The sequence below is a fragment of the Lepeophtheirus salmonis genome, chromosome 9 (assembly GCF_016086655.4).
Source record: "Lepeophtheirus salmonis chromosome 9, UVic_Lsal_1.4, whole genome shotgun sequence".
NCBI lineage: Eukaryota > Metazoa > Arthropoda > Copepoda > Siphonostomatoida > Caligidae > Lepeophtheirus > Lepeophtheirus salmonis.
The window spans coordinates 11,572,315-11,587,451 of record NC_052139.2 but is presented as its reverse complement, the minus strand read 5'-3'; the positions used below and the strand labels follow the sequence as shown (position 1 = coordinate 11,587,451).

General features: G+C 31.8%; 1 protein-coding gene across 6 annotated transcripts; it reads right to left on the bottom strand.

Annotated features, from left to right (window-relative positions):
* Positions 1–1,566: 1,566 nt before the first annotated feature.
* Positions 1,567–13,893, bottom strand: ACC (acetyl-CoA carboxylase). Of its 6 annotated transcripts, none has more exons than XM_071890951.1 (8): positions 13,734–13,845; positions 12,827–13,041; positions 11,997–12,122; positions 10,865–11,136; positions 10,417–10,715; positions 7,977–8,587; positions 7,589–7,878; positions 1,567–7,529 (listed from the first exon to the last, which is right to left on the bottom strand). In XM_071890951.1, the coding sequence occupies exons 5-8, from the start codon at positions 10,622–10,624 to the stop codon at positions 1,820–1,822; spliced, it is 6,819 nt and encodes a 2,272-aa protein (XP_071747052.1). In that variant the 5' UTR covers positions 10,625–10,715; positions 10,865–11,136; positions 11,997–12,122; positions 12,827–13,041; positions 13,734–13,845; the 3' UTR covers positions 1,567–1,819. The 6 variants fall into 6 exon arrangements, with proteins under 6 accessions (XP_071747052.1, XP_071747051.1, XP_071747055.1 ...); XM_071890950.1 differs by lacking the exon at positions 13,734–13,845 and adding an exon at positions 13,641–13,711; XM_071890954.1 differs by lacking the exon at positions 11,997–12,122.
* Positions 13,894–15,137: the final 1,244 nt, after the last annotated feature.

Sequence of the window (15,137 nt, the reverse complement as noted above, 5' to 3'; positions counted from 1 at the left end):
GATTAGGATTGAATACTACATAATATTACAACATAAAATAATAGTTATAATATATATAATAACATTAAAATGATAAAAAAATTAACACATCGAGTAGAAACGTTCAAAACTACATAATTTGTGTTCCCTCATCACAAAAGCAAAAAATAATTATTTTTCTCGAAATTGAGTCTGGATTACATTTGTATTCTTCGTTGAATAATTATCTCCTCCTTTTATCAACAAATTATTATATTTAATCATTTGAGCCTTCACAAAGTACACCTAAATTACCAAAAATTCATCTACATAATGGAAAAATGAGAAATTGAGAGATGGTATTTGAAAAACCATATCAGAGCTAAATTAAATCCCATAAATAAAATGAAGTTTCCAAACTACAGTAAACACTCTTAAATATTTCAACTATCCCAGTAGTTTGAATATTATGTCTATAATTGACCGAATTAGGCCTTTGAGAAATTGGGGTGTATATCCCATCATGACTATGAGGCTATGATGCAAAAAACTAAATTAAATATATTTTCTCCTTTTCTTCCTTTTTGTGCTAACTTACCACATAATCATATCTAAGCTAATAGTAATATAATTATAATTAGCTTATTTTTATATTATGCACCGGGGGGTCCATTGAAATCTGAACACTTACTAATTTAATGATAATTTTTTAGAATTAATTTTGTTGAAATTCTATTGTTGATTAATAAATTATTTCTTGTAGAAGTTTTACAATTTTCAGATTTTAATGGATCCCTCGGTATTGATGTTTATTCATTTGGAATACAATCTTTGTTAAATAACCGTAAAGGTCACGTCTTATAGGTGATACTACCATCGATGGTGGTATCACCGTGATGGGGTTACTATTTTCAGGGCCGTTAGTAGGATTTTTCTTTTTTTGTGGGTGAGGGGGAATAGTCTTTTTGACAATTCTGACAAAATACTTTTTTTATGTATGTCAAATATAATCTTTAAAAAGTGGCAAAAAACTTTTTAGAAAAATTTAAGATTTAATTTTTTTTTGGACCAAACTAGATATTGCCGAATAACTATTGGTTTAAAAAAAAAAAAAACCACGTTTTTATCTCAAAAAATTTGACAAGCTACATCTACGGGGAGGAGGTAGTCTTTCCACCCTCTGTAGTCATTTTTGATGCCATTACCGGATAAATAGCCATATGGTACTAGACTTGTTTTATTTTGTACTAACTTTATATTATTTGAAATATCTCATACAAGTTGGTAATTTGATTTCAAATACACCAACTCCACCCATTTTGTTTTTCTCTTCATAAAACAAGAAAATATGTACTTGTATATTGAGCAATCCATTAGAAATTAAAGTAACGTTCTGTTAGTACCATTTCTAAGCATAAAAAAAAAGCATTTACAAAAATAAGTTTCGTAAATAAATTTACATAGGTATATATAATAAACCAGCTATTAATATAATTCGTATTTTATTCAAATAATCAAATTTGGTATTATGTAAGCATTATACTCTTCCACTTTAGAACGGTTTGTCAAAAGATAAAAATAATTATATGTATTGATTGGTTATAACAATTTTTGTTAACTAAATAGATGATATATTTGTCGCAGTAAATTATAAATATAATGAGTTATGAAGGCATTTAAGCATAAAGTGTAGACTAGAATTTGACAAAATAACTTCGAAGTATAATAGAAATACATGAATAATTAATTAATTTTTATGATTGATCTAAAATTCGCATTAAAATTCATCTAATCAAAGCTCATTCTTATCACAAAATATACATACATATAGATTTGAATTTTCTAAAAGGCAATAATAAGATCATGATTCACTATTTTCTGAAGAGTCATCAGATAGTTTTCCAGAGTTTTTCTCACTCATTTCTAGATTGCTGATAGCCTCAATAAATTCCACTCTTTTTTCTGAAGACATTTGTTGTACTAGATTAATTCCAGCATCGTATATAAAATCCGGAAATTTGTTAGTAAGAGTCTTGAATTGTCTATGAAAGCAGTCATTTTGAAGAATTTTCAAGTTTTCTTGAATAATATCCTCAGCTTCATTTAAATACCACTCCACCACAGTTTGGTCCGAGTCCCATTGAAACCTCCTTTGATTTTCTGAATTGGCTTGACCTTGAATAAACCACCGACGCATCATCTCTTCCATTTGCCCCATGGTTAAAGATGTAGTGATATCTTTAATACGCTTCGTTAATTGATTCTCAATGATTCGCCTCCTTAGTCTCCAATAAAATATTTGACGAGACTCCTCCCAAGGCACAACTTTCCTAATAACTCCTTTGTCTTTCATTCGTTTTGGAGTATCATGCAAATCTGCAAAATGAACTGAAACAGTGTGATAAACTGGAGCAAGCAGTTCTTCTCTTAATTTCATTTCTGCTTCGAGTTTCCTTTTATCCTCTTCTGTGATTTCCAGTGATTTCAATTCATTAGCCATTCGATTCATTTCAGGATCTATTCGTTCCATCGTTAGGCGCAAGTCTTTAATTCTATATTTAATTTCGACTATCCCCTCGGGTTCAAGAACACCACCTCTTGAATTAGGATCAGCATACATTTCCATTTGAGCTGTATTAATAGTTGCATCGATTACAACCCATGAACCTCCTCTTAATTCAGCAAATGGAGGTAAATATATAATAATAGGCTGATTATATTGCCGCAGTGCATCAACAATCATTGACCCAAATTTCAAAACCTGCTCATACATATCTTTCATGCCTCCAGAGAACCCTCTCCAATTTGCAAATATAATTAAAGGTAACTCCTCCCTATTAAAGTCAAATATTGCTTGAGCAGTTTTATATGCTGAATCAGGAAACCAAACTTGTCCTGCCTGAGACACAACTTTAGCTTCAGAATCTGGATTAGCCGGATCTGCAGGTAAATGCAGTTCGACAGTCCTCGTTTCAACAGCAATAATTCCTGTTGGAATACCACCTAGCCTAGCTCGTCCACAAACTACAGTTTGAGCCCATGTCTGCATTATTTCGTCAAAACTTCCATCGTCAAAGAATCCTAGTAACTTACAATCTGCTCCATCTTTTCCCTGTAACAACCATCGAGGATCATAGGCTTCACCCTCCAATGGGTAATATTCAACAGATCTATCAATTGGATCATGAGAAGGACACATTATAGGTAGAGGAGCTTCCTTTTTTTTAGGAATATATCCTAACCATATCAATAGCCTCTTAACACCACTGACATCATCACGCTCACACTTGTGAGTAACTCCATTGTTGCACATAATTTGAGTTCCACCCAATTGCACATTTGAGGTATATACTTCTGAGCCTAATAATTTATTTAATGCTCCAGCTCCTGTAAGAATTATAGATGAATTTTCAACTTGCACAACTCTTTGGCTAAGACGGACTAAATACGATCCAATGCCGATGGCACGAGCTGAGGTCATACTCATAGTTACAATTGAATCGTAAGCACGTGATGTTTCTCCAGCAATTAAACCAGCATAACTCAAGTTCTCTACACCCATATCTTCATTTATGCCAATTATGTCAGTTATTTTATAACGACTCTCATCGTTCTTTTGAATTAACTCTGAGAAAACAATATGCTCGAGACCTCGCTTTGTTAAACTAAAATAGTCTTCTGGTGTAAGATAAATATAACTAAATCCTTTCTCCGGATCATTTTCATCCTCCCAAGCCACTTTAAACATCTTTTGAATTTCTTTAGCTAAACCAATTCTAGCACCAGAATTTGCCGCTAAGTAAATGCGCGGAATCTTCAATTTCCTGGATAATTCAGAAGCTCTATAGAATAATTTATCTTCTTTTGGTCCAAAAGATCCAATTTGATGCGTGATATCATTCGCAATGACAATAATATCCCGTCCTTCTGTAGGATATTCTGGGGTTTTTAATGTCATTCTCCATGCAACCATTCCTATGTCATTCTCTCCAGGATAACGCTTCTGTTCAATAACTTTCATTTCATTAGAATCCAAAACTAACTCAGTACATGAAAATATTTCAGAGTCTGAGCGAAATGCAGGATTTAGATTATTCTGAAGTGCATGATAATCTTTCCAAATCTCTCTGAGACCCATCTTAAATATATCGGGAAAATCATAAACGAAGCTTGTATCAACTGCTTGTGCTCTACTTCTCTTCATTTCCATAAAATCCTTGGTCATGTATGGAGTAGATACAGGCAACCCGTGAAGTGGACCTTGTTCGGGCCCTAGAGTAATAAACTTTATAACACCTGTTTGAGGATCAGCATATTCTTTATAAATAACCATATTAAGGTAGTAACCAGCATCATTGGAAATGCATAAACGAACAATAGAGTTTTTCTTCTCTCCAGTATGGCGAATGGCGATTCTAATTTCAGCATACTTTACTTTTAATTTCATTAATCTTGAAGCGTATCGATAGATCATTTCTCGAACATCATCGGCTATTTTGTTTGGATCCATATTCACAGCAGGAACAAAATTGAGGAATATATGGTTGCAGTCAGTTTTTTTGGCCATAGGATGTGTAAATGCTACTTCCAATTCATCTAATGACTCCAACAGCAATCGCTCCCCTTCATTTTTAAGGTATTCGAATGAGGCTTCATTGGTCACCAAGTCAGAATGCCGTATGATAGACCGAATAAAAAATCGGAAGTCGCTTACCTCCTTTCCACTAGCAACTTTTGCTTTACCTAAATATAAATGCATTTTTGTATTTGAAACAGGGATAGAAGTCAAATCATAATTTTTTAAACGATTGAGTTCTAATTGAAATGCCAAAGCAGGTTCTAGGTGACGATAAATTTTGTCTTCTTTGAAGTCACTTCTTGTTCTATATGTAAAATATTTAGGAAATTCTTTCTCTCTAAGAATAATGAAAGTTAGTCGCCTAATTTCATACTTCTTTAAATCAACTATATTTTTATCGCAAAAATCTTGTAATATTTCACTGATGGTATGGTCAGATTTATTCATTCTAATAGCAACGTTTAAAATGTTCATTAGGCCCTGCCTGTTAATAGCATTAGCTTCATTCCTTTCATCAAAAGAATTTGGAGAGTTATATGAGACATCAAGTTCAAAGGAGAGGAAAGACTCCATTTGGTCATGAAATAACTCCAAAACATCAACAAAATTATCAGTAAATTCTTCAAAATTTTTAAAGGATGTCATAAGTCCGTGACGTCGACAATCAATATATGAATTCATATTTTGTACTGTATGGAAAGATCTATTTGGATGTGACTGTGGTAAAAGAAAATCAAATCCTACAGCTTGACAATCGTAATTATAAACAAGATTTGTGAGCCCAGTTAACTCATAGGACATAAATGCCCTTCTCACATATACTTCTAAAGCAGCTGCTCTTACAGATCTTTCTTCATGATAAAAAAAATCGCCCAAAACATCAAAAATTGAGCTATCATCGGTAATCATTTTGCGAAGATTATAATGAGTATTATCTGCTCTGTTGATAGCATCTAAAAACATTTTTTCAATATGGTTATGCCTTAATTCATATGAAGGCTTTTCTGAAGCAATTATGATTGTCCTTGCCTTCAAAGCAACAGTAGCATTCTCTTGGCGAACTAGGTTTGTCAATTCAGATAAGATTGGTTTCAAGTCCTTGGTCAACCTTGGCTCAAAACTCCACAACTTATCCAAAAGTGAGTTAACTATAACATTTCTTTGCTTATATTGATTTCTTGCAAATATACGATCAACTGCCCAAAGCATATCTTTTTGATCACAGCTATTTATGTGTTGACGAAGATTATTAACGATTTTATCATAATGACCAATTTGAAAATGTTTTTCAACTTCAATATAGCGCCAAAGAAGATCCGTCACAGAATCTTTCATCTGGCCTCGGACTCCATTTCTGTAACGTGTGCAAAGATCAATAATAGGCTGAACGGTCATTTCCGCGATTTCTTTTTCTTTTGGATTAATTCCCGCTAGATAAGCATCCACTGCGTGTACAATGTATGGAGAAGGAAACTGTGCAAAAACAGAGGTTATATTTTGTTCGTAGTTATTCAATGCTTTGTTGATTCCTTTTTCAATATTATGAGGTATACGACCAGAAATACAAGCCAATATTTCTTTCATTTCATCAAGAGGCAATTTTGGATCTCTTAAATGCTTTAAAAACTCATCAATAACTTGATCTATCAATGGTTTAAAATGAGGCTCTGGAATACAATATCCGTCTAGGGAATTTTCTAGTTGTGCTTTAGCTTTTAGATAACCTTGATGTAAGTTCATTATATCTTTACCGACACATAACTCTTTGTCGAAATCGGGGAATCCAGGTCCGTTGTATTTCTTTGAAGTTTTACAAGATGTGGGATCATCTAGTTCAATACGAGCAATTAAACATCCATTTTCCAAGACTGCACACGGACGTTTACAGAAGGTTATAACTCCACTTTCTCTAACATGCAATGTTGTAACCATTTTCATTACCTCAATTTCAGCATAAGCTTCATTTAACTTTACATGCGATCCATCAGGGACTAAAAACTTTAGAAGTTTACCAGGTGACGGTGAATTAAGACAACTCGGATCATTTTCTTTTTCAAAGACTACCGTTTGATTTCCAATCATAATTCTATATTGATCAGAAGTTTCTTGCATACATGTAGTATAAGTCATTCCATCCACTGCGAGAAGTAACTGTCCATCCGTCATTTTATGCGCTATAACCTCCTTATAACTTCCATTTAATTCTATAAAATAGAGTGCAGGACCAATTTTTGTAGCAGTAACTGCATAATTGAATTCTTCTTGAATCAAGTCGACATGGATGCAGTTCTTTAGAAACTTGGCTGGTTGAGCTTGACCTCGCTCCAGGGAAACTTTGAAAGATTGAAAATTTGTATTGATAACTTGATCAGCAACATTTAATGCAGCACAAATTATACAAAGCATTGGATGAGGTTTTGTAGTTTTGGCTTTGTTAGCAATCAACGTATCAAGCCAACCAGTATTAAGTGAATTATTTTGAAACTCTTCTTTTTCCAGTAACATAATTAAATACTCTACGATAGTACGAAAATCACCTTGAATGGAAAGCTCTTTTAAAGCTACAACTAAATTTTCCCTGGCCTGTTCTCGGTCTTCACCCCAACTAAATATATGACCAAATTGAGAATCTGCAAACTCATGAAGCCCACCAGATGCAGATACGCTAAAATATCCCCAGACATTCTTGTTCGACTTAAAATTCAGCTCATAAACCGTTCCAGAAGAAGGTTTAAATCCTTCATCAGGATTTTCAGAAGTAACACGAGCTGCAATAACATGTCCATTATGACAGGGACGAGGATTTGGGCATTTAAAATTAATGCTCTCTGTTTCCAATGGATCTTGCGAATATAAGCGCCGTATAGATTTCATTCGATGGAGAGGAATACCCATGGCAACCATCAATTGAGAAGCTGGTAAATTAATATTAGCAACCATTTCTGTACAAGGGTGTTCAACTTGTAGACGAGGATTAAGTTCGAGAAAATACCTACATTCAAATATATGTATTACATTCATTATTATACAATTTCTATTAAAATGTCCTACCATTTTTCTGAATCATCGAAAAGATATTCAACTGTTCCCGCACCTCGATACCCAACAAGTTCTGCTAACCTTACAGCAGCTTCCTCCATCTCTCTAAATACATTTGGAGATGCCACAATAACTGGAGCTTCCTCAATAATTTTTTGATGACGTCTTTGTATAGAGCAATCTCTACCAAACAATGAAATAGCAGTTCCATATTCATCGGCAAGTAATTGTACTTCCAAGTGCCTAGCGTTTTGAGCAAGTTTCATAACAAAAATTGGTGACCCTGGAACTTCGGCTTGAACCTATACAAAATATATGATTTTCAAGCGTAAGCATAAATGGTGAATATATATTTCCCCCGATGGTATATATATATGTACATGTATACTTGTGAACAAACCTGGGGATATTGCTTTCTGAATTCTTCATCCGAAGCAGCTTTACGTATACCCTTGCCTCCTCCACCTTCACTCGCCTTTATCATAACAGGATACCCTATCTTAGCCGAACACTGCAAACCTTCTTCAAGCGTTTTTATACAACCTTTTCTGTAAAGGTCCTTTGGAACTCTAAGTTTCCCACTGGAACTAGCGAATTGCGCCTCAAGTCCAGAACCAGACCAAGGCATAGTAGGAACTTTGGCAGCCTGTGCAACAATATTTGATGCTATTTTATCACCTAATAACCACATAGCATGTTCAGTGGGACCCATGAACATTATCCCATTTTTGGATAGACATTCAGGTAATTTTGGATTTTCAGAGGCATGCCCCCATCCAGCCCAAACAGCTTGAACTTTGAAGTGCTTAGCTATTGCTAAAATTAGATCTACATTCGCGTAATTATTGTTATTTGAACCCCCTGGAACCTGACAATGATAATCAGCCATTCTGATAAACTCAGCATTAGCTTTTAAATCCTCTGGTGATACCATGACAACGAATTTTATTGCTCGATCATTTGAAAAGTTTTCATAAGCCCAACGTCGTATACTACGAATACATTTGACCGCTAAAAAAATATGAGTTATTATTTAAATAATTATTGAACCTAACAATGTAACTTAAGTATGAATATTGTTAACAGGGTCATTCCATCTGAAATCACCCCCCCCCCTCAAAAACAACAACAACAACAACAAGATAATTTGTAACCCTACCCTCTCCAATTTAGATGAAATTTGGTACAATTGATGCCTATGGGTAGAAACTAACTCCTGTGAAAATTATCCCATTGGGATCAATAGTCTATGAGAGATGATTGTTTGAATTTTTGACTTATTTCACAAATTTAACCTGGATCCCAAATGAACTATCATTGAAAAGGTTATAAGCCCAGAAAAACGATTTTGGTATCATTTTCAGACTTTGAATATAAAAGGGGGTAATGCCCTTCTAAACTATAATTTGACCTTGAAGACTTCGTGACATTGCCCGTGCCTTGCATGGAAATTAAAGTTTATACTGTCTACCATAACATATCAAAAAACTTGAGGCTATTATATTTTATTCTCGCGTTATCTTCAGCCAAAGTTTAAGTGTAAAAAACGCAACCAAATCAAAACGTCATAATAGAGATACGAGTCGAATTTTTCAGATTTTTCGACCCTTGAACTTCAACTCAAAATAATACGAGAACTAGGAATAATACCCCTTCAGTTTTTTGATATGTTATAGTAAGTAGTATGAACATTCATTTTCATCCAAGGTCAAGCGAAGGTCACAAGGTCAAATTATAGTTTAGAAGGTCATTACCCCCTTTTATATTCAAAGTCTAAAAATGATACCGGGATTAGTTTTCTAGCCTTATTACCTTTTCAATGATAGTTCATACATCGATATTGGTCAAGTGCTTGCGGACATATGGGACTTTAAAATTTAGGGTCCAGGTCAAATTTGTCGAAAAAGTAAAAATTCAAAAGATCATATCTCATAGACTATTGATCCAAATGGGATACAATTTCACATAAGTTAGTTTCTACAGGCATTACTTGTGCCAAGTTTCATCAAATTTGGAGAGGATAGGGTTACAACCCTTGGGTGAACTGAGGTGGATGACCCAACAGCATAATTGAGATATTTTAATAATGACATCATTTTTGTGAGAGATTCATGTATTGAAGTGACAAATCAAAGATGTCAAACCTATGCTCACTGAAGCTTTCGACAGATTCAGTTACAAGTGTATTTGTGAGCTATTAAATGATTGAAAAAAAATCATGAGTCTGATAAAGCCGAAAGGACGTCCACATTGTATGCATACATAGTTTTTGCCAAATATATGATGGTATAAGATTTCGAAAATAAAAAAAGAATGATATTTTTGAAAAAGATGTTTATATAATTATAAACATCATGGGTGCAAACTGGTATTTACTTATAAATAGTACAAAATGAACTTTTAACTTCATGAATATTTTTCTTTAATGAGTAATAACGGTGTACTTGCTGATATTAGTGAAAAACATAATTTAAATAGGAAAAAGTATAGGATGATGATATACAACATTTCACATATTAAAGAATTGAAGTGCATGGTTCTAGTTTATAATATAGGTATTTTGAAGAGATGAGGCATAAAAACATAAGACTCAAATGTCATTCAACTTTTAATTTTAAAGGAAATTTATACATTGTTCATTTCATTACAAATACCAATAAATTACACAGCTAAATGTACATATTCAAATCGTATACATACATAATGCATGATCTATTAATAGAATCAAACTCATGTATCAATGATCAATGAATATGAATCAATGATAGATTTCTTTTAAGATCTGAAAGCTGCATAAATATTCAAAATAATCACGTGATTCCAAAATGGTATATTCTTACCAGCAATCCCATTGTTGGCAATAAGAACTTTGGAAATGGGCCTTTTCCCCTCGAATTTCTGAACAAATTCCTCAGGAGTAGCCATACTTGAGAGAGATTTTTGTAAAAATGATTTTTTATTCAGATTACTTATAGTTCCCTTTGAAGTGTCAGACTGACGTGAAGTCGGAACACTTGCCGTAGAATTAACATTATTATCGAGGTCCATTATTGTGGCAGGCAGAGAGGAAGGGAAACGAGGAAGAGAAGAGTGATTGTACGTACGATCCCAGATGAGTTTAGCAACAAATGTAGTATGCCTGTGTATTAAAATTACATTTCTTACTTATACGAGTATTAATAAGATATACATGGAGTGATAATGTACGCTTTAAACGTGTTATATATTATATGAACATAAATATACTTGAAGAGTAATAGGGAAATCCGTACGAAATACAAGACCTACCTTTTGGATATACATCCTCAGTTCGATTTTCAGTAAGGACACACAGGAATGATAGGTCCTCCGCTATGTCAAATACAAATTGATATTTACCAATATCAGCCTTCTGTGGAGCATGCGCTCTCTTCTTTATTTTTGTCACTTTCTTCTATCAAATTATGAAGAATAATATGCTGTACATTTGCATCTTCTCTTGTATGTACTAAGTACACACATTCATTCAAAGATGTTATGTTGTTAAATACTCGAGGAGGTATCAACCATCCAATAAAGACCTAATAAAGGATTGAATAAAGACAATGAATATTTTGTAAAATATAAATATATCAACACTCATATTAATTATACCAATATTATCAGAAAATCAAAAATATACTGATGCAAAATAAATAAATAATAATACATGATTTTAAAGCATGGTGTACTTTTTTACTAGCCAAAAACCAATTGTTATTTCTTAATGATAAGCTTAGTATCTAATGAAACACAAAACCGGAAATGAGTTTTTATAATGGTCCAAAATTAATCATCACTATATTATTGAAGGTATATTAGTTATATTCCCTCTCAAAGATTTTTTGGCAAAATAAGAATTCAATCAAAACTAAATACTTTTTTGCGATGAGGGGTTGCGTTGAATTTGTTTTATAAAAACATCCGATATTTTAGTAATATAATATTCATTTTCTCAAAACATTATCCTATTTTTATCATGAATTAATAAAAGGTGATATAAAAAAATTCTTTCTTTTATATAATGTTTTGTGTAAAAAAATATACTCCAAGGGGAAAAAAAATAATTTTCTACATCAGAAAAAAATTTATGAAATGTTGCCCTCAAGAAACATTATGAAGTTAAGGCCCATAGTTGCTACAAAAATAGAATTATTATATTTTAACATTCTATAATAATCATTATTCTATTTATTTGATATGAAATTTCATTTCATAAAACAAAATTTTCATTATTATTCTAGTAATACATAATTAACTCACTACTTCCTAGATAGAATTGTATAAAGGTTATTGAAACTGAAAGGATTGAAACAATCGTAAACAGGTAAACTCCGGTATTTCTGATACTGAAATGCATTAATATTTATCCCTTAACATATATCAACAAGATAATTCTTACAGGTTATCCTTTTTTTTTGTTGATATTTTTTGATAATGAAGGCTATTTTTTGTAGTGTTGTTCCTGGGCAACGTTATGAGTCTATGACTGAGAGAATGGGGTAACATCATATAAATGAATCATGTTCTATAATATATTAATATAACTTTTCAATTAGATAGTGAAATAAAATTATATATTTGTTTTCTTCATGGTGCGAAACTGTTAACATGACTACAGCTCTATAAAAACTATAAACAACCCCTATCATTTTGCTGACATTATGCATCGACAATAATTGACTATGTATCTACAGTGTTCATTTATAACAACAACTCAACAAGTGTAAAAGTAAATGTATAAAAATCTTCGAACTAACAGCCTAAAAAATGAATTACTTATTTAACTTATAAATTTTGCAGAAATTATATATGAATGATAATTTTTACTTAAATTTATAAGATTATAGAGCGTTTTTTAGTGTTGGCCATTTTGGGGTCATAAAACCCCAAGTTTTATAACAATGACAACCCTTTTTTCATTAATATTAAAGAAAATAGTGAACTATTGGATGTCAAAATGGGACCAACAAATAAAAGGACTTTAGCCTTACTGTCAATCAAAAATCTATCCCTCCATTACCTGGTTTTATGATCCTAAATATCTGTATTAAAAATATACTATTACGTTGTTATAACATCTTATTTCCATAATGTAGGTAAAAATTAACTGTCACAAAGGAAAATATAATTTATCTTTCTCTAATCATTCTACTTTTTTTTGTCCCTACTCGATCTAAAAAAAAAATGATGCAAAAATTTAGACATTTTGTAGGGATTTTTAGTACATACTTCTTTGATTTAACTCAAGTATCAATGTGTATCATTGCCATCAAGTAGTATTCAATGTAGGTGTTAGTTATTTTTATTCATAAAGCAATTTGATGGAGACTAATGAAGATTTATTGGAAATTTGTTCATTTTATGTAGTAAAAGTATCCATTTTGTGCCTTTAAGATGGCGTCTCCTTCAATTATGATGCAATTTATGATGTCAGTGAAAACTCTCTATAAAAAATGTTCAAAAAAATAAATAAATTATTTTTGGTGCAACCAAACATACATTTCTTTCGAAATTCCTTTTGGCGATTACATAATTTTTATGAAGACTCTTAGATATTCATTGATAAATTAATAATGTGTCTAATTACATTTTCTATTATTAATAATATCAATACACAACACTATACAAATATAATAATTGAATCAACTCTTTCTCAATTATAAGACAGAAAATACTATCTTCACACAAAAATGAATGAGTGATCAAAGCAATTACAAAGTCAATAAACTGTACAATGTATATCAACTATATATATTTAATTATGCGATAAGTACATGCAGTATGTATTCAAAAGGGATATTGGAGGATCTCTTGGATACGCTCAAATCATGTTTGTATTATTAAGAGAAATGAAAAATAATCATATAATGGGCATGGTCAAGAACAAGTATAAACTATAAGATCATTGAAATCTTAAGAAACAACAAAAGAAAAACTTGGGTTGGAGTTTAAAGGATATTAGGGATCTCAAATACCATAATGTGAATGGTAATTAATAATTATTAATTATGATTAATGGATATTAATTCTGAGTCATTTATACATCACATGATACAAGACACAATCACTGAATCACTTCATAGACATTCAGTTAAAGAACACAAACAAATTATAAAACTGACACATATTCACGTACGTTGTTTCATAGCCATGTACCTCCATGGGTCACGATGATATTTGTCTCGTACTCTTTTGATGAAAAACTTACTTACAGGCTATTATTTCACAATAACAGCCTATTTTTAAGCTTATACTATTTGTCAGGCGTCGAACACGCTCCATTTTTTAACAACAAACATAAAAAAACAATACCCATAGGATCTGGACTAGCACACACTATTAAAAAAATGTTATTAAAGTGTCACTATTCATGCTAAGAGATATAAATGTTGGCTAAATAGCGGTAATCATAAATAATATTATTTTATGCTGGTTTGAGCAAAGTATAAATTTTCTTATTAATTATTTATTCCTCAATCATGAGTTATGATTTATGTTTAGAGCTGCATACAATATGATTCAGTACGCGTGCAATACCTTTTGTAGTTGCAACCTGAAAATGATTTTTTTTATCGTAATTATTTAATTATGTTTGACTACGTAATACCATACTTTAAACTTTTTGAGGAAATTTTGCCTTAATATATATATAAATATATGCGTACTACTATATAAATTCGCTTAATATTATTTATGACAAATATCTAAACATTTGTTTATTCCATCACCCAAGGGAGTACCTTCTAGTGTGAGTAATATTATTGCAATATACGTGGAGTAGGGAGGAGGGGATAAATAGCTTTGGGCCTTTTAAAATATGTTTGAATACTCTCAGCCCTCGGATTAGCCCGGGGTAGTGTGGAATATTAAAAACCACAGTCACATACATCCAAGGAGACCCTCTAATATTAAAAAAAAAAGTTCCAAACCTTCTAGTTGTGCGGGGTACTTGAAGGTACCCCTGGACCTTAAAAACTATCCCAATACATCCAAGAAACCCTTCTAATAATAAAAAATAGTTTAAGCCTTTGGTTTGCAAATTAAAACAATGCATTTTTTCTATTTTTTACGCCATTTAACTCTTTTTTATGGATGATATATTACATACATATAATATTATTGGTATTTCAATAGTCATATCAATAATTGGTTTTTCTTTAATTTTGTAACGGGCAATTTTCCTCCATGGCAATTTTCTCCAGAATAGTTTTCCGTGCACGAAATATATGATATTTATATGTCGTTAATGTTTATTTTTGGTTGAAATTGATGTTTTCTTTGAATTAATAAATCAAAATATGTATTGTTTATTACTATGAAATGCATTAAATGGTTGTTTTCTGTTGAAATAATAATGGAATTATGCTCTTCCCTCATATTTAGTTTGTTTGTCAATCTATGAGCATTTTTTATAAACACAACATAGTAGAATGTGGTTTAAACATGTTGAGTTACCAACTTACGATGTTTCTATTGATAAACGATTCTATTGATACTAATTCAAATATATTCTATACAAAGGTACATTCTAATATTATAT

Excerpts from the sequence above, each read along its gene's own strand:
- ACC (XM_040719116.2), bottom strand. The coding sequence starts at position 10,624 with ATGGACCTCGATAATAATGTTAATTCTACGGCAAGTGTTCCGACTTCA. Across the intron at positions 8,588-10,416 it reads TGCCAACAATGGGATTGCTG|CGGTCAAATGTATTCGTAGT; the intron begins GTAAGAATATAC and ends ATATTTTTTTAG. Across the intron at positions 7,879-7,976 it reads TCAGAAAGCAATATCCCCAG|GTTCAAGCCGAAGTTCCAGG; the intron begins GTTTGTTCACAA and ends TATTTTGTATAG.